The 20,381-nt window shown below is 50.3% G+C and overlaps 1 protein-coding gene across 1 annotated transcript in view; it reads left to right on the plus strand.

The window, feature by feature from the left end:
* atg2a (autophagy related 2A) overlaps positions 1-17,772 on the plus strand; it is a 182,463-nt gene extending 164,691 nt beyond the window's left edge. The window contains exons 39-42 of the mRNA XM_069896222.1: positions 9,894-10,015; positions 11,009-11,163; positions 15,703-15,849; positions 17,002-17,772. Of these exons, the coding sequence (XP_069752323.1) occupies positions 9,894-10,015; positions 11,009-11,163; positions 15,703-15,849; positions 17,002-17,238 (661 nt within the window). The 3' untranslated portion in view covers positions 17,239-17,772. The remainder of the gene's footprint in view (positions 1-9,893; positions 10,016-11,008; positions 11,164-15,702; positions 15,850-17,001) is intronic.
* The last annotated feature ends 2,609 nt before the right edge of the window (positions 17,773-20,381 follow it).

Raw genomic sequence — 20,381 nt, forward strand, 5'->3', positions numbered from 1 at the left:
TGGATGGATACATGGATAAGAGGGGTTTAGAGCAGCCATTCTTAACATGGTGGGGGAAAGGGGGGAGGACTGAAATCATAAAATGTTTTTTATGTTGTCGGTAGGCATTGGCGTCATTGGGGGGGTGCAGACCGTCCCGGGTGACACCCTCAGAGGGGGTGACACCAAAATGGCTGGCTATAAAATGTCTGTGCAGTGTTTCAGCAGAAATGTATTACTTATAAAAATATCCCTGTCGCTGGTTATAGCAACAGAAACATTTTTTCGTAAGCCCAGTGTACACGTATCATTAGGCCTATGAGGCTAAAACTTGACGCTCATTTACTTTTTTAACCTTCTAACGGGGCCCTGGGCCAGAGCTGTCGTCATTGTCCAACAACGAACTACGTTGTTTTGTCCGCCCACGAAAACAAGCAAGCGTTGCTGTTTTTGTTGCTGTTGGGGTTTTTACAGTCGCTGCTTTGGTCAAATTTTCTGGTGTTTTAGCTACAATATTGTGTGACAGTAATTAGTTTTCTTACCGAATTTTCATTTTAACCACATGAAATACATTTAGGCAGTAATTTTAATTTTGTTAATTGTTTATCTCACTACTACCGCCGTTACATTCAGCGCTTTATGGGAATTACAACTTGAAAGTAACATTAGAACAAAAAACATTACTAAGGATTTTGTCTGGTCTATATGGAGGTCCATGGGGGTGAGGCAGGTGACACCATGAGTTACCACACTGGGTGACACCAACCCTAGTGACACCACTGTCAGTAGGAGAGAAGTACGGAAGAACCCAACTAAACCTGACTGCTTCACAGGGAAGGGGACCCATAAAGGTTGAGAATAGCTGATTTACAGGGATATGGGCCACACACAGACAGGTGGGACATTTTGGGTCACCATGGGCAAGATGGGCCAAAGGGCTGATGTCCACGCTGGGTGGCTGGAAGTCCTCATCTGCTGCCGTGACTCGGAACAGGAGGCCGGGCTCGTGGGATCACTGTTGCTGGGCAGAGTTGAGCCATAATGTAATTATTGTGTGCAGACGCTAGCCTGGCATGCAGTCGTCAGCAGAAACTCTCCCTCCCAACAATGAGTCTTCTCATCCAGTCGGTGCCACAGAAAAGGGGCTCATGCTTCCCGTCAGTTCCACCACCCCGCTGTCCATCGAGGCCCTGTGTCCCAGCTGGGAGCTCGCTGTGAGGTGGAGTGCCCCAGCTTCCCAGGGTCCTTTCCTCACTGGCCTCATGACACCTCTGAAGACGGATCTTCCCTGCTGCAGGAACCTGTAACCCTTGCACCGCCAGAACCTCGTGTACAGTGAACCTCCAATAGACCAACATAAAACACAAAAATCTGCAGACACCGTGGTGGAGGTAAAAACACAATGCTGGAGAAACTCAGCAGGACAATGTCCTTTATATAGCACAGATAAAGATACAGAACCAATCTCAGGAGGGAGGGTGAGCAGCCAGATGTCGTGGACCACGTGACGTGGCAAGGAAAGGAGAGGAGGTCCTGCAAGGAGATTTCAGCGAGTTAGGCACTAGGTTGAAGAACAGGACCTCCAGGGGTGCGATCTACAGACTTCTCCCTGTACCACGTGCTGGTTTGGTTAGAAATAGGAGGATAAAGCAGCTTAATACATGGCTGGTGCGGGAGGGAGGGGAGGTTTCCGGATCATTGGGCTCCCTTCTAGTGAAGGTGGGACCTCTTCTGACAGGTCTGAACTGGAGGGGGACTAATATCCTTGCAGGAAGGTGCTGTGAGTTTAAACAAGATTTGCAGGGCGGAGGGGAACCAGAGTGCCAGAGCAGATAGAGGAGAGGAGGAGGGAAAGAATGATGTGAAAATTGCAAGCACTGATCACAGTCCACAGGTTGAACGTGGTGGAAATGTTCACAGGTGCATCTATTTCAAAGCAAGGAGTACTGTAGGAAAGGCAGATGGGCTGAGAGCGCGGATTGGCATGTGGAATTATGGCATTGTGGCCATGAGTGAAACCTGGTAGCTGGAGGGGCAGCTCATTGTTCTGGACTTCCATTGCTTTAGACGCGATAGAATGGTGATATCACAGCTGTGCTCAGGCAGGACAGACCAGAGGGCTTGTCTATTGCTGAGGAACGGGAGAGGTATGACCACACTCATGGGGCTGTATTATAGACTGCCCAGTAGTCAGCGAGAATTGGAGGGGCAAATCTTCCATGAGATAGCAGACAGCTGCAGGAAACGCAAGATTGTGAAAGTAGGGGATTTTAACTTTCCACATATTGACTGGGACTCCCATATTGTGAAAGGGCTGGACGGCTCAGAGCTTGTCAGATGTGTTCAGCAAAGTTTTCCAAATCAACCAGAGAGAGTGCAATACTTGATCTCCTATTAGGGAACGAGACAGGACAGGTATGTGTAGGGGAACATGTTAAGTCCAGTGATCATGTTGCCATGAGTTTCAAGTTAATTAAAGAGAAGGATAAGTCCAGGTCTCGGGTTGAGATTCCAAATTGGAGAAAGGCCAATTTTGAGGAAATGAGAAAGGATCTAGAATGCATGGATTGGGATTAGTTGTTTTCGGGCAAGGATGTGCGAGGTAAGTGGAGGACCTTCAAAGGTGATATTTTGAGAGCACAAGAGTTTGTATGTTCCTGTCAGGATTAAAGGCGAGGTTAGCAGGCAGAGGGAACCTTGGTTTTTAAGCAATATTGGGGATCAGGTTTGGAAGAAGAGAGAGGTGTGTCGCAAGTATAGGCATCACGGAGGAAATGAGGTACTTGAGGAGTATAGAAAATACAAAAATCCTTGAAAGAAACAGGAAGGGTAAAAGAAGTTGCTTTGGCAGACAATGTAATGGAAAATCTTAAGAGTTTATACAGGTATAAAAGATAGTAAGGGACAAAATTGGATCCCTTGAAGATCAGAGTGGGGAGCTGTTTATAGAGCAAAAAGAGATAGAAAGGGGGATCTTAAATGTTTTTTTACACCAGTTTTCAATCAGGAAACAGACACAGAGTCATGGGAGGGAAGGAAAATGAGCAGTGAGGTCAATGAACCTATACATATTAAAGAGGAGGAAGTGCTTGTTGCTTAACGCAAATAAGGGTGGATAAATTCTAAGGGCCTGACAAGATTTTCTCACAGATTTTGAGGGAGGCTGGTGTAGAAACTGCAGGGGCTCTGGCAGAAATATTTAAAATGGCCTTAGCCACGGGTGTGGGGCCTGAGGATTGGAGGGGAGATCACATTGTTCCATTGTTTAAAAAAAGGCTTCAAAAGTAACGTTGGAAATTAAAGGTCAATGAGCCAGACATCAGTAAAAGGTAAATTGTTGGAATGTGTTCAAAGAGATCAGATACACAATCATTTGGGCATTCAGGAACTGATAAGGGATAGTCAACATGGCTTTGAGCGTGGTAGGTTGTGTTTAACCAGTCTTATAGAGTTTTCCAAGGAGGTTACCAGGAAAGTTGATGAAAGAAAGGCTTGTGGATGTTGTCTATGTGGACCTTAATAAGGCCTTTGATAAGGTTTACATGGGAGGTGAGTCAGGAAAGTTCAGATGCTGGGTATTTTTGGTGAAGTAGTGAACTGGATTCGACAATGGCTGAATGGGAGAAGCCTAGTTGTGGATGATGCTTCTCAGATCGGAGGCCTGTGACTAGTGGTGTGCTTCAGGGATCGGTGCTGGCACCATTGTTGTTTATCATCTGTATCAATGATCTAGATAAGAATGTGGTGAATTCGATTAGCAAGTTTGCAGGTGACACTAAGATTGGAGGTGTTGTGGACAGCAAAGAGGGTTTTCAAAGCTTGCGGAGGAATCTGGACCGGCTGGAAAAATGGGCTGAAAAATGGCGGATGAAATTTAATGCAGACAAGTGTGAGGTCTTGCATTTTGGAAGGACAAACCAAGAAAAGACGTATATGGTAAATGGTAGGGGACTGAGGAGTGCGGTAGAACAGAGGGATCTGGGAATACAGATACATAATTCCCTGAAAGTTGCATCACAGTTAGATAAGGTTGTACAGAGAGCTTTTGGCATATTGACCTTCATAAATCAAAGAATTGAGTTGAGGAGTTGAGATGGGAAAGTTATATAAGACATTGGTGAGGACAAACTTGGAGTACTGTGTGCAGTTTTGGTCACTGAACTACAGGAAAAATATCAATAAGATAGAAAGAGTGCAGAGATTTACTAGGACATTGCCCAGACTTCAGGAGCTGAGTTACAGGGAAAGGCTAAACAGGTTAGGACTTTATTCCCTGGAGTGAAGAAGAATGAGGGGAGATTTGATCAAGGTATTTACAATTGAGGGGGACAGACAGAGTAAATGTAGGTTGGCTTTATTCACTGAGTATAAGTGAGATACAAACCAGAGGACATGGGTTAAGGGTGAAAGGGAAAAAGTTTAGAAGGAACTTTTTCACATGCAGAGAGTGGTGGGAGTGTGGAACGAGCTGCCAGCTGAGGTGGTGAACGCGGGCACAATTTTAACATTTAAGAAGAATTTGGGCAGGTACATGGATGGGAGAGGTACAAGGCTATGAACTGCATGCAGGTCAGTGGGACGAGGCAAAAAAATAGTTTGGCACCAACTAGAAAAGGGCTGAGGGGCCTGTTTCCGTGCTGTGGTGTTCTAACCAACGTTTCGAGCCTGAGCCTTTCATTCTGGACCAAATATAGGCAGGCACCCGAACGAAATGGTGGGGGGGAGGTCAGGGGGAGGAGCACGGTCCCCACAGGCTGGAGGTAATGAGTGGATAAGAGAGGGTGGGCACAGCAGCCTACAGTGGGGGGGGGGGGTGTGTGGCTTTATGAATAGAGAGGGAAGGGGATGGAGAGCTGGAGAGGAATGGGGGAGATAGAGGAAGAAATTAGAGTGGGCTCGAAGAAACGGGAGAAGTCGACATTAACGCCATCCAGTTGAGAGTGCCCAGATGGAAAGTTAGGTTTTGCTCCTCCAATTTGCAAATGGTCTTGGTTTGACAGAACATGAGGCCCATGGGCAGGCATGGGCAGCACGGGAAAGAGGCCAACCATTTCAATTCTGCGCCACACTGTAAGATTTGAAATGAGCGCCCTTCAATCCTGAAGTTGTGCCTTTTTGTCTTAGACTCTCCCACCATGGGAGACACCTTCACCACGTCTACTCTGTCCAGGCCCTTGAATGTTCAAGATGCTTCTATGAGGTTCCCCCACTGATCCTTCTGAACTCCAAGGCGTGCAGTCCAAGAGCTGTCATTCGCTGGTCCCTTCATTCCGGGAATCTTTCTCGTGAAGCTTCTCTGAAGCCTCTCCAACGCCCAGCACATCCTTTCTTAAATATGGAGCCCAAAACTGTACCCCGTCCTCCAACTGAGGCCTCACCAGGGCCTTGTAAGCGCAACCTCTCAGCCCTGCTCTCGATACGAATGTCAGATATGAACGTCAACATTCACCACCGACTCAACCTGGAGGTGAACCTTTAGGGGATCCTGCACAAGGTCTCGCAAGTCCATATTCTCCCCATCTAAACAATACTCCTTCTCCCAAAATGCACAACCATACACTTCCCAACATTGTATTTCATTTGCCACGCTTTTGCCCGTTCTGCTGATTGATCTGTCTCCCTGCAGCCTCTCCGTTCCGTCCACGCTACCTGCTCCTCCACCAATCTTTGTATAATCTGCAAAACTGGCCACAAAGTCATTCATTCTGCCACCCAAACGATTAACAAATAACATAAAAAGTAGTGGCCCCAACACCAACTCCCTGCGGAACACCAGGGGTAACTTGTAGCCAACCTTTAACCCCCCATCCCCTCCCATTTACCCCACTGGGATCCCCCTCCCATTTACTTCTCTGATATCCCAATCCCATTTACCCCTCTGGGATCCCAATCCTCTCCCATTTACCCCTCTGGGATCCCCTACCTGTTTACCCCTCTGATATCCCAATCCTCTCCCATTTACCCCTCTGGGATCCCAATCCTCTCCCATTTACCCCTCTGGGATCCCCTACCTGTTTACCCCTCTGATATCCCAATCCTCTCCCATTTACCCCTCTGGGAACCCCCTCCCAATTATCCCTCTTGGATCCCCCTCCTGTTTACCCCTCTGATATCTCAGTCCCCTCCCATTTACCCCTCTGGGATCCCAGTCCCCCCCCCCCCCCGTTTATCTGTGCAGCATCCTACCCCAGTCACCCTTCTGGGGCACGCCTTTCCGTGAATCCCTCCAGGCACCACCCCCTCCTGTTAACCCCCCTCCCCCTCCCCCTCCCGTACACTGGAAGAGTTATCACACAGGAGAGCAATATTAGAAAAGCTGAATTTTATGATAGAACAGCACAGAAAGTAGGCCCTTCTAGTCTGTGCTGAAAACACTGTACCGCTTGTCCCACTGACCTCCATCTATTCCATAACTGTCCCATCCATGTATTTTTGAGCCCACACATATCACATCAGATGGCAGCTCGTTCCACACTCCCACCACTCTCTGAGTGAAGAGGTTCCCCCTAAACCTTTCCCCTTTCATCCTAAAGCCATGTCCTCTCGTATTTATTTCTCCCAAATTAAGTGAAAAGAGCCTACTTGCATTTATTCTGTCTATACCCCCCATAATTTTGTAAACCTCTATCATATCTCTCCTTATTCTACAATCCAAGCAATAAAGTCCCGACTTGTTTAATCTTTCCCTGTCACTCAACTCCTGAAGACCCGGAAACATCCTAGTAAATCTCTGCACTCTTTCAATCTTACTGATATCCTTCCTGTGGTTTGATTGAGACTGGGGTAGAGAAGGAATTCTACCCAATAGTTTGACCTAATTTAGACACACATGCAGCATGGTAACAGGCCCTTTTGGCCCACAAGCCCAGGCTGCCCAATTACACCCAATTGGCATACAACCCCTAGTATGTTTTGAAGGCTGGGAGAAAACCAGAAGACCTGGAGGAAACCTACGCAGACGCAGGGAGAACGTACAAACTCCTTACCGACAGCATGGGATTTGAGCCCCGGTCGCTGGCACTGTGACAGCATTGCGCTAACTGCCACGCCAACCATGCCGCCAGAGACTAGAAGATCTGCCAGTCCAGCAAGACCCAAGTCTGAATTATCGGAGTTTTATTCTCATTGAAATAATCCGTGTGGAATTGAACATGGACGTCAGCTTCCCTTCCATCTTTCTCCTGTTAAGGTGAAGATATTCAAAGTGAGGACAGTCATCCACAAGAAATAGCAGCAGCAGCAGTCGGCCATCTGCCCCGTTGAGCCTGCTCCACAATTCAATGAGATCATGGCTGATCTGATGATTGGCTCATCTCCACAACCTGTCTTCTCTCCCTGCCATATCCCTTGATCCATCACGCTGGAAGAGGCGCAGAAACATGGGATTAAACATGTGATGCACCACTGTCCAGAAGACATAGGAGGAGCAACAGGCCATTCAGCCCATTGAGTCAGCCCCACCATTTAATCCTGAGCTCACCCAGTTCACCACTCAGCCCCACTACCCGGCCTTCTCCCCATGACCTTTGATGTCCTGGCTGATCAATCTCTGCCTTAAATGCACCCCATGACCCGGGCTCCATACCCACCTGGGGCAACAAATGCCAGATTTACCAGCCTCCAACTGTTCTCAGCGGACCCTTCAATCCTGAAGTTGAGTCCTCTTGTCCCGGACTCTCCCACCATGGGGGAAACACCTTTCTACATCTACTCTGTCCATGCCTTTCAATGTTCAAAATGTCTCAATGAGATCTCTTTTCCCCCCTCCCCCCCCCCCTCCATTTTCCTAAATTCCAACGAATACAGGCCAAGAGCTATTAAACGCTCCTCATATTTATCATATATTTTCATTCCTGGAATTATCTTCGTGAACCCTCTCCAACGTCAGCATATTATTTCTGAAATGAGGAACCCAAAATTGCTCCCAATCATCCATGTGAGGTCTACCTCGGGCCTTATAAAGCCTCAATGTCACATCCCTGCACTTAGATTCTATTCCTCTTGAAATGAACGCCAACGTTTGCCTTCTTCACCACTGACTCAACCTGCACGTTTACCTTCAGGCCGTCCTGCACGAGGACTCCCAGGTCCCTTTTAAAAAACAGTCTGTCCGTTTCTCTTTCTTCAACCAAAGAGCCTGACTGTACACTTTCCGACATTGTATTTCATTTGCTGCCTCTCTACCCATTTCCCTAATCCGTGAAATCTTTCTGCAGACGCCCTCCCCACGACCTGCTGCTCCACCTATCATTGTATCATCTGCAAACTTGGCTGCAAAGCCATTCTAAATCATAAATATGCAACATAAAAAGAAGCGGCCCCAACCCTGACCCCTGTGGAACACCTCTGGCAACTGGCAGCCGACCAGAGCACGATCCCTGTATTCCGACTCCCTGCTTCCTGCCAATCATCCCATGTTCTTCCCACGCTAGTATGTTTCCTGTTCTATATATAACCATATAACAATTACAGCACAGTCACAGGCAAACTCGGCCCTTGACCACGTCCAGCACATTCCCCCTCCTCACCCCATTGACCTACACTCGACCCGTTACCCTCCATTCCTTTCCCCCTCCTCATCCCCTACACTCAACCTGTTACCCTCCATTCTTTGCCCCAACACTTTCCCCCTCCTCACCCCACTGACCTACACTCGACCCGTTACCCTCCATCCCTTTCCCGTCATATACATATGCAACTTCACCTTAAATACTAATATCAAGCACTTTGTCCGAAAACTCTTTCCACACATCCACCACTCTCTGAGTAAAGAAGTCCCCCTCCCATGTTTACTCTAAACTTTTGACCCTTAATTCTCAGCTAGTGTCCTCGTTTCTACCTCCCCCTTTCTTAAAGGAAAACACCCTCTCCACGTCCACTCTATACCCCTAATAATTTTAAATTACTCTATCAAATCCCCTCTCAACCTTCTACACTCCAAAGAATAAAGACTTATTTAACCTTGCCCTATAACTTTGACCCTGTAATCCCGGCAACATCCTAGTAAATCTTCTCTGCCCTCTCTCCAAATTGTTGATATCTTTTCTATCCTTTGGTGACCAAAACTGCACACAATTCTCCAAATCTTATTTTGTTAAGTAGCCTCATCAAAGGCTGTCTGCAAATCCAAATATGTGAAACTCCTGTTATCTGGAATTTAAGCAATCAAGTGGCAAAAAGAAGATCGAGGAAAATAAATACATTTTAAAAATTCAGATCAATAAAGTTTAAAATTGTAAATGTCCTCTGTAGTAACAAAGAAACCTTTGGAGAAGATGGGAGCAAATATTCAGCCAGTGGAGGGGCTTGGTTGTGCTTTGCTCATAGCAGCTGTTTGAATAAAGTTGTGTTTGAATAACATGGCATCACCCAGGGTGAAGCTGCTTGCTGTTGGCACTGACTCTCTTAAATTGTCTCCTTATCCCTGCTTAGTTAGAGTTGCCCCGGTCAGAGGCTTGGGGGGGAGGGGAGGGTGTAAATTATCTGTAATGTTATTGTTCGGCTCTGATGGCTCTGATGCAATGATGGTTAAATGTTTGAAAGTTTATATATTAATGCACGTAATGTTTGTTCAGTGAAAGGACAGTGTAGTATTTTTGTCTTTTAAACTGTTTATTCTTAATGCAGATGTATTAGTCAGGCATTGTAAGAGTACACTTCAAACAACTGGAAAATACACTTATCCTGCATCTACCAATCCCCGTAGGTGCCACATATTGTACACCCAATTGGTGCATTTTGCTGGAAATTAATCCTCCTGTTCTCTGGACATGTTGCTGTGGTTCGAATCACGAGTTCTTGTTTCCTGCCGTTCTTGAGGTTCCCGTTTCAAAAGCCCAAGTTCTGAATCACACACCTGATGAGATCAGTGTTGCCCGTCTGCACAATGATAGCCTGTTTTCTCCTCTATGCAGTTTGCTGGGGGTCGACAAAGTGATCCACTATGCCTTGAGTGAGTGGCTGAACGACATCAAGAAAAACCAGTTGCCAGGCATTCTGGGAGGAGTGGGGCCCATGCATTCAGTGGTGCAGCTATGTAAGTAGTGGTGCCTTCACCTGCCACAGCCTCTTGCCCACCCTCTCTGACGCTCTCCACTGGCCTCCTGAGGACACCTTGGACTTGTATCTTCTGGGGGGGGGGGGGGGAGTGGGTGAGGTATTACTCTATGTGAAGGTTGGGGGGGGTGGAGTGGGCAGAAGAACGCCCAGCAGTGACCCGCCATGTGCCCGAGTGAATCATGCAGATGGGTGTACGGTGAGGGGGAGCTTGGAGGGAGCAAAATAGGATTGGCGTTGAGGGGTGGTGACTGTCGATGGTCCTCACTGACGCAGTGAACCAAAGAGCCGTGTTTCCTCACCACGCCACTCACCAATGGGGGCATTGTGGTGAAAGCCAGTGACCACAGCTCTTGTCTTCCTGTCTTCACTGCTGCCTGCAAGGGGCTCTGGTTTCCTCCCACTGGAAGGCCTCAAGGTTGATTGGTCACTCAGGCACATTTAGGGGGGTGGGGGGAGCGGGCTGGTTAATTTAAATGTTTTAATTTTGACATTGATGAAGGTTGAACAGACAAAGCTTTGCTCTTTGGACTGATGAGAGGTGACCTCATAGAGGGTTACGGGGGTGAGGTAGGGAAGGCTAATGATGTTGAGGAGGTTGGCACAACATTGTGGGCCGAATGGCCTGCACTGAGATGCAGTGCTCGATTTTAGACATACAACAGGCCCTTGTTGCCCAATGTATCTCAGTACATTTAAACGAAGGGTGGGAGCAAACCCACACAGACAGGGGGAGAACGTACGAACTCCTCATAGACAGCGCCGGGTCGCTGATGGTGTAACAGTGTTGCGCTGACCATGCTCGGCTGTGTCTCTCAGTTTAAAATCTCAAACTCTACTGCCGAATCTGATTCTAATTCTTTGCCCTGGATACCACGTTGTGTAAGTAAATTAATCCGAAATTGTTTGTTTCTTTCCATCCTCTCTTTCTCTCTCTCTCTCTCCCCCCCCATACCCCACTCCTCCCCCACAGTTCACGGGCTCAAGGACCTCTTCTGGCTTCCCATTGAACAGTACCGGAAGGACGGGCGGATTATCCGAGGCCTTCAGCGAGGAGCCGCTTCCTTCGGCACATCCACGGCCTCCGCTGCCTTGGAGCTCAGCAACCGACTGGTGCAGGCCATCCAGGTAGGAGGAAGGGAGGTATGGGGGGGGAGAGAGGCACCTCTCGAGATGGCTCTTCAGCCACTCTGTCCCTGCCAGCCACTCCTTCCTTCATGTTCGTTGTCACCAAACCAGACGAAAAATCTTTTCTCCAAATCAGAGTGTGCGCGTATGCATGTGCATATACACACACGCATGTGCACAATCTAACATACACACACTCACCCACACAAACTCTCCCACACACACACAATCTCACCCACACTCACTCACTCACCCACCAACCCACACAATCACCCTCACTCACTCACCCATCCGCACTCACTCACCCATACACACATTCCCTCACCCACCCACACACACTCTCCCACACACACACTCCCACACACAGACACACACTCACATATACACTCTCCCACACACACACTCAACAACACACAATCTCACCCACACACAATCTCACCCACACACACTCTCCCACACACCCACTCACACACACTCTCACGCACACACACTCTCACCCACACACAATCTCACCCACACACAATCTCACCCACACACAATCTCACCCACACACAATCTCACCCACACACAATCTCACCCACACTCACGCACCCACCCGCACTCACTCACCCACATACTCTCACTCACCCATACACACCCTCACCCCTCCACACACACACTCACCCACACAAAATCTCACCCTCACTCACTCACCCATCCGCACTCACTCATGCTCACATCTATCACTCACCCACACTCCCTCACTCACCCACACCCACCTACTCACCCACACGTTCACCTACACCCACTCTCACTCAACCACACGTACTCTCACTCACCCACGCACTCTCAGTCACCCACACACTCTCACTCACCCACGAACAGAAACACACTCTCCCACACACAGACACACAATCATACACACACTCTCACTCACCCACACTCACTCACCCACACCCACCTACTCACCCACACGTTCACCTACACCCACTCTCACTCAACCACACGTACTCTCACTCACCCACGCACTCTCAGTCACCCACACACTCTCACTCACCCACGAACAGAAACACACTCTCCCACACACAGACACACAATCATACACACACTCTCACTCACCCACACTCACTCACCCACCCACACAATCACCCTCACTCACTCACCCATACGTAATCACTCACCCATACACACACTCCCTCACCCACCCACACACACTCTCCCCCACACACTCTCCCCCACACACTCTCCCCCACACACTCTCCCCCACACACTCTCCCCCACACACTCTCCCCCACACACTCTCCCCCACACACTCTCCCCCACACACTCTCCCCCACACACTCTCCCCCACACACTCTCCCCCACACACTCTCCCCCACACACTCTCCCCCACACACTCTCCCCCACACACTCTCCCCCACACACTCTCCCCCACACACTCTCCCCCACACACTCTCCCCCACACACTCTCCCCCACACACTCTCCCCCACACACTCTCCCCCACACACTCTCCCCCACACACTCTCCCCCACACACTCTCCCCCACACACTCTCCCCCACACACTCTCCCCCACACACTCTCCCCCACACACTCTCCCCCACACACTCTCCCCCACACACTCTCCCCCACACACTCTCCCCCACACACTCTCCCCCACACACTCTCCCCCACACACTCTCCCCCACACACATACTCTCACCCACACACATAATCACACCCACACAAAATCTCACCCACACACACTGTCACCCACACAAACACTACCACACACACTCCCACCCACACACACTCCCACCCACACACAATCTCACCCACACACAATCTCACCCACACACAATCTCACCCACACACAATCTCACCCACACACAATCTCACCCACACACAATCTCACCCACACACAATCTCACCCACACACACACTCTCACACACATACTCTCACCCACACACACACGCACACACTCTCTCACCCACCCACACACACTCCCTCACCCACCCACACACACTCTCCCCCACACTCTCCCACACACTCTCACACACATACTCTCACCCACACACAATCTCACCCACACACACACACTCCCACACACACACAATCTCACCCATACACAATCTCACCCACACACAATCTCACCCACACACAATCTCACCCACACACAATCTCACCCACACACACACACTCCCACACACACACACTCTCACCCACACACGCACACACTCACTCACCCACCCACACACACTCCCTCACCCACCCACACACACACCCTCTCCCACACACACACACTCCCATACATACGCACTCACCCACACACACTGTCTCACACACACACTCTCCCACGCACACTCACCCACACACACTCCCCCACACACACACTCTCACACACCCACACTCTCCCACACACACGCACACTCCCTCACCCACCCACACACACTCCCTCACCCAACCACACAAACACCCTCTCCCATCCACACACATACACTCTCCCACACACACACACTGTCCCACACACAGACACACACTCACCCACACACACTCTCCCACACATACACCTTCCGACTCACACACTCTCCCACACACAATCTCTCCCACACACAATCTCACCCACCCACACAATCACCCTCCCTCACCCACCCACACACACTCTCCCATACACAGACACACACTCACACAGCCACACACTCACACAGCCACACACTCACACAGCCACACATTCACACAGACACACTCTCTCACACAAACTCTCTCACACACACACTCACCCACACTAACTCCCACACACACACTCTCCCACACACACACACACTCTCCCACACACACACACACACTCTCCCACACACACACTCTCCCACACACACACTCTCCCACACACACACTCTCCCACACACACACTCTCCCACACACACACTCTCCCACACACACTCTCCCACACACACTCTCCCACACACACACACACACTTCCACACACACACATTCTCACCCACACACAATCTCACCCACACACAATCTCACCCGCACTCACTCTCCCACACTGCCTCACTCACCCACACTCCCTCACTCTCCCACACTCCCTCACTCTCCCACACTCCCTCACTCTCCCACACTGCCTCACTCACCCACACTGCCTCACTCACCCACACTGCCTCATTCACCCACACTGCCTCATTCACCCACACTGCCTCACTCACCCACACTGCCTCACTCACCCACACTGCCTCACTCACCCACACTGCCTCACTCACCCACACTGCCTCACTCACCCACACTGCCTCACTCACCCACACACACTCACTCTCCCACACACAGACACACGCTCTCCCACACAATGACACACTCACACACACACTCATACTCTCATTCACCCACCCACACTCCCTCACTCACCCACACTCCCTCACTCACCCACACTCCCTCACTCACCCACACTGCCTCACTCACCCACACTGCCTCACTCACCCACACTCCCTCGCTCACCCACACTCCCTGGCTCACCCACACACACTCACTCACCCTCACACACTCACTCCCCCACACACACTCACTCACCGTCATACTTATCCACACGCACTAATAATAACGTACGCATAAAGAGAGAATTTAAAATAAATATTTTGGTATAATGCATCGACCCCCACATTCTCAATCTCCACTGCTGCCTGCTATCCCCTCTCCCCAGTCTCCATATGACCCATAAGATTATAGGAGCAGATGGAGGCCATTTGGCCCATTGAGTCCTCTCTGGTATTCCATGAGCCCCACTCCTTTTAACCTTTGATGGCATGACTATTCACATACCGATCAATCTTTTCCTTAAACATACCCAATCACCTGGTCTCCACAGCCTCCCTTGGCACCATGTTCCTGTGCTTTTTCACTCTCTGGCTGAAGAAATTCCTCCGTACCCCTGTTTTAAACTGCTGCCCTTCAATCCTGAAGTTGTGCCATCTTGTCCCACACTCCACAGGCTCATGGATGAAGGAAAAATGGAGGGTTCCTGGGTAGGGAGGGTACAGCTTTCCAGAATTCAAATAACCAGCAAAAATACCGTGGAAAATAAATAGGTTAAAAAATACAGACTTTTAAAATTGGCGCCCATTAGCAGTTCCAATCACACAACACAATCTCAAGCAACTGGAAAATGTACTTATCCGGCATCTACCAATCCCCACAGGTGCCAGATACCAGGGGTTTTACCTGCATATAGGTTGGCACAACATCCTGGGCCGAAGGACCTGCACTGTGCTATAATGTTCTAGGCCTCAGGCCTGAATCGTTGGTTCCCCTTTTACTTCCTATGGGAGCTGCGTGACCTGCTGCATTTCTCCAGCTTGTTTGCGTGTTGCCTCGACCCCAGTCGACCCTGTGCAACATCATTTTCTGCACATCCAGAAGCATTTGCTTCCACCACTATCCCAATCCAGTCACGGTCAACATCAAACATTTGTCCTGCACATCTGTAAACTCCCCCTCACCTTCAAACACAGGTATGTGCGTGTGTGAGATGAGATTCCGTTGCGTCATGCTTCCAGCCGCGGTGCTCTGACAATGCTGCTCTCATCATAGGCCACGGCAGAGACGGTGTATGATATCTTGTCTCCCACGCCACCAGTTACCAAGGCAATCGTGGACCGCAGGTACCTGAAGAAGAAAGGCCAGCAGCCAGCGGATCTTCGAGAGGGAGTTGCCAAAGCTTATGACACCGTCAGAGAAGTAGGTTGTTCAAGTGGGGTGGATACGCACGTCTTCATGCACGTTAGTCTCAAGGGGCTGTGGTGTCATGTCCCTCTCTCTCTCTCTTCCACCCCCCCCCGCTCCAGCACCACTTCCTCTCTCTCCCCCCTTCCGCAATCTCCTTCCACTCTCTCCCCCTTCCACTCTCTCCCCCTTCCACTCTCTCCCCCTTCCCCTTCCACTCTCTCCCCCTTCCCCTTCCACTCTCTCCCCTTCCCCTTCCACTCTCTCCCCTTCCACTCTCTCCCCCTTCCCCTTCCACTCTCTCCCCCTTCCACTCTCTCCCCCTTCCACTCTCTGCCCCTTCCACTCTCTCCCACTCTCTCCTCCTCCACTCTCTCCCCCTTCCACTCTCTCCCCCTTCCACTCTCTCCCCCTTCCACTCTCTCCCCCTTCCACTCTCTCCCCTTCCACTCTCTCCCCCTTCCACTCTCTCCCCCTTCCACTCTCTCCCCCTTCCACTCTCTCCCCCTTCCACTCTCTCCCCCTTCCATTCTCTCCCCCTTCCACTCTCTCCCCCTTCCACTCTCTCCCCCTTCCACTCTCTCCCCCTTCCACTCTCTCCCCCTTCCACTCTCTCCCCCTTCCACTCTCTCCCCCTTCCACTCTCTCCCCCTTCCACTCTCTCCCCCTTCCACTCTCTCCCCCTTCCACTCTCTCCCCCTTTCACTCTCTCCCCCTTCCACTCTCTCCCCCTTCCACTCTCTCCCCCTTCCACTCTCTCCCCCTTCCACTCTCTCCCCCTTCCACTCTCTCCCCCTTCCACTCTCTCCCCCTTTCACTCTCTCCCCCTTCCACTCTCTCCCCCTCCCCCTCTCTCCCCTCCCTTTCTCTACCTTTCTTTCCCCCTTCCCTCTGTCTCTCCACCCTCCCTCCTTCCCATTCTCTTTACCTCCCCTCCACCTCTCTCTCCCTTTCCCATCTCCCTCCTTCCCTCTATTCCTCCCTCTTCTCCCTTCCTCCCTCCCTCCCTCACTTTTCCTCCTTTTCCCTCTATCTTCCCCTCTGTCACTCTCTCTCGCCCTCCCCTCCCACGGGAAGCCACTTCTGGTGATGGGGAGGGTGGGGGCGAGCAGGGTGTGTGCCAAGCCAGTGAATGACCTCTCCACCTCACCCCTCCTCTCATTCCAGGGCGTCATTGACACAGCCCAGACCATCTGTGACGTGGCGACAAGGGGACACGAGCAGAAAGGCATCACGGGGGCCGTGGGGGGAGTCCTGAGACAGATCCCACCCACCGTGGTCAAGCCGCTCATCGTGGCCTCCGAGGCCACCTCCAACCTCCTAGGGGGCATGAGGAACCAGATCAAGCCCGATGCCCGCAAGGAGGACAGCCTGAAGTGGCGCACGGACCAGGCCCAGGAGTAGGGCTGGTCAAGGCCCAGGTCCAGGACCAGGCCCAGGAGTAGGGCTGGTCAAGGCCCAGGACCAAGCCCAGGAGTAGAGCTGGCTAAGGCCCACAACCAAGCTCCCAGACCATGCCCCCATACCAGGAACCAGCCTAGGCCTCAGAGTAGGCCCTTGTCCAGGACTGGGAGTAGGGCCAGTCAGGGCTCAGGAGCAGGCCTGACGACCACTCATTGTCGCTGGCCCTTTCTGCAGGGGTAGGGCAGTGCCATGCACAGCTGACTAGGCCCGAGCAGCAGAGGGGGCCCGGAGCAGAACACTGTCCTCGGGACTGAATCAATGTGAGGAAGAATGGGTGGGGGGAGTAAACCTGGGGGAGGGGATGTGTGTCAGAGGACAGTGGGGAGACAAATGTTCATCTGGGTGGGGAGACGGTGGGGTTGGAGGGAGGTAAACACCCTCCCCTCCCCCACCACCAAAACTCCTGTGCTTCAGCTGAAGGGGGGTGGGGGAAATGTGGGTGTAAAATAAATAAATAAATTAATTTAGGAAAAAGTCTCTGTCTAATTTTGGGTAATTGTTCAGTGAATGGGTGTGTGTGTTTGGGATAGTCTGAGTGTGGTGGGTGTGTGTGTGTGTATCTGTCCATGTGTGTTTGGTGTGTCTGTGCGTGTGTGCATGGTGTGTGTGTTTGGAGTCTGTTTGGTTGTGTGTTTGGTGTGTTGTGTCTGTGGATTTGGTGTGTGTTTGGTGTGTGGTGTCTGTTGTATGATGTGTGGATTTGGTGTGTGTATTTGGAGGAAGCCGGGGTGGATTTTAAAGACAGGCAAATAAAGCACAGTTCTCCAGCAAGGACGCAGACCCTTCGTCCCAACTTGCCCCTGTCTCGCCCCATTTAATTTTAAAGATATACAGCAGAAAAAAGGCCCATGAGCCCATGCCGCCTGAATACACCCTGGACTAGTAACCCTTTACGTCACTTATCCCTCGACACCGTCCCTCTCCCCATGCCTAATTCCTTTTCCAAGTTACAATTGTCCCCACCTTGACCACTTCCTCGTTCCAACAACTCACGAACTTCCCTGTTGTTGCCATGGTCGGCAGAATCACAGACAGTGACGAGGAAATGTGCAGGAGGGAGATTGATCAGCTCGTTGAACGATGTAAACAACAACCTTGCGCTCAACGTCAGCAAAACCAAGGAGATGATCGTGGACTTCAGGAGGAAGTTGGAGGAACACAACCTGGTCCTCATCGAGGGCGCCAAAGTGAAGGTCAAGAACTTTAAATTATTGAGTCAACATCTCCGAGGATCTGTCCTGCAGCCTCCATGTTGATGCAGTCATGAAGAAGACTCGCCAGAGGCTATACATTGTCTTCGAAGACGCTCAGGTGGAGAGCATTCTAGCCGGCTGCAACACTGCCTGGGATGGAGGCGCCAACTCTCAGGGCAAGAATAAACTCCAGAGGGTCGTTAACTCGGCCTGCAACGTCACAGACACCAGACTCCACTCCATCGAGGACATCACAAAGCCCCCCCCACCCCCCAGGCCAGGCCCTCTTCACTTTGCTACCCTTGGGTGGCCACCAGATTCCTGAATAATCAATGAACCAAAAACACTGCCTGACTTTTCGTGCACTATTATTTTTATAGTATTGTTGTAAGATGGTTATAATATGAATGTTTGGTTCGGTGCGGACTAGAAGGGCCTAATGGCCTGTTTCCGTGCTGTAAATTGTTGTTATGTTATAAAATACTGAATTTCATGGCTTGTTCATGACAATAAATTCTGATTCTGATCATAGAAATCTACACCACAACACAGGCCCTTCAGCCCTCAGTGTTGTGCCGACCAGTACTTTTCTTGAAACCCATTTATAATGTCCCTCTGGTTCCTGAATCCTCCCTTTAAGTCATAGGAGCAGAAATAGGCCATTCTGCCCATTGAATCTGGCCCACCATTTAAGCTTGCGCTGATCCGTTTTCACACTCGGCCCCACTGCCCGGCCTTCTCCCCATAACCTAATCAAGTACCTATCAATCTCTGCCTTAAATATACCCAGTGACCCGACCTCCACACCTGCCTGTGGCAACAAATTCCACACATTTACCACCCTCCTGCTGAAGATATTCCTTCCCATCTCTGTTCTAAGCTGACGCCCTTCAATCCTGACGTTGTCCTAGATTCTCTCACGCTGGGGAAACAAACTTTCTACATCTACTCCGTCCACACCTTTCAACGTTTGAAATATTTCAATGAGATATCCCCTCATTCTCCTAAATCCCAACAAGTACAGGCCAAGAGCTGTTAAACGCTCCTCATATGATAACCCTTTCATACCCGGAATCATCCTAGTGAACTTTCAGGACCTCCATAAAGGTCAGTCTGTAGTCATCTGTTTGCTTGGTGCCAACCACCACTGTGAATATTTAACATGCTGGTGAAAATCTAGAAGCAATCACAGTCCTGAGACATTTGGAGGTGAATGATTGTTCCAGACCACTGTTGTGTTCTGAATGGGTTCGACAGGTTCAAAGAGGATCAAGGTTGGACACGTGTTATCAACAAACAGTGGTCTTTATTTACACACAGGGGAGTTCACAAACAGGTCGCACACTACACAGCATGTAGGCATGGTATACCGAGAAATGAGGGTTTAACTTCTTCAGCACCCACCACCCACAGGCATAGTATACCGAGAAATGAGGGTTTAACTTCTTCAGCACCCACCACCCACAGGCATGGTATACTGAGCAATGAGGCTTTAACTTCTTCAGCACCCACCACCCACAGGCATAGTATACCGAGAAATGAGGGTTTAACTTCTTCAGCACCCACCACCCACAGGCATGGTATACTGAGCAATGAGGCTTTAACTTCTTCAGCACCCACCACCCACAGGCATGGTATACCGAGAAATGAGGGTTTAACTTCTTCAGTACCCACCACCCACAGGCATAGTATACCGAGAAATGAGGCTTTAACTTCTTCAGCACCCACCACCCACAGGTATGGTATACTGAGAAATGAGGGTTTAACTTCTTCAGCACCCACCACCCACAGGTATGGTATACTGAGAAATGAGGGTTTAACTTCTTCAGCACCCACCACCCACAGGCATAGTATACCGAGAAATGAGGGTTTAACTTCTTCAGCACCCAC

The sequence above is a fragment of the Narcine bancroftii genome, chromosome 8 (genome assembly GCF_036971445.1).
Source record: "Narcine bancroftii isolate sNarBan1 chromosome 8, sNarBan1.hap1, whole genome shotgun sequence".
NCBI lineage: Eukaryota > Metazoa > Chordata > Chondrichthyes > Torpediniformes > Narcinidae > Narcine > Narcine bancroftii.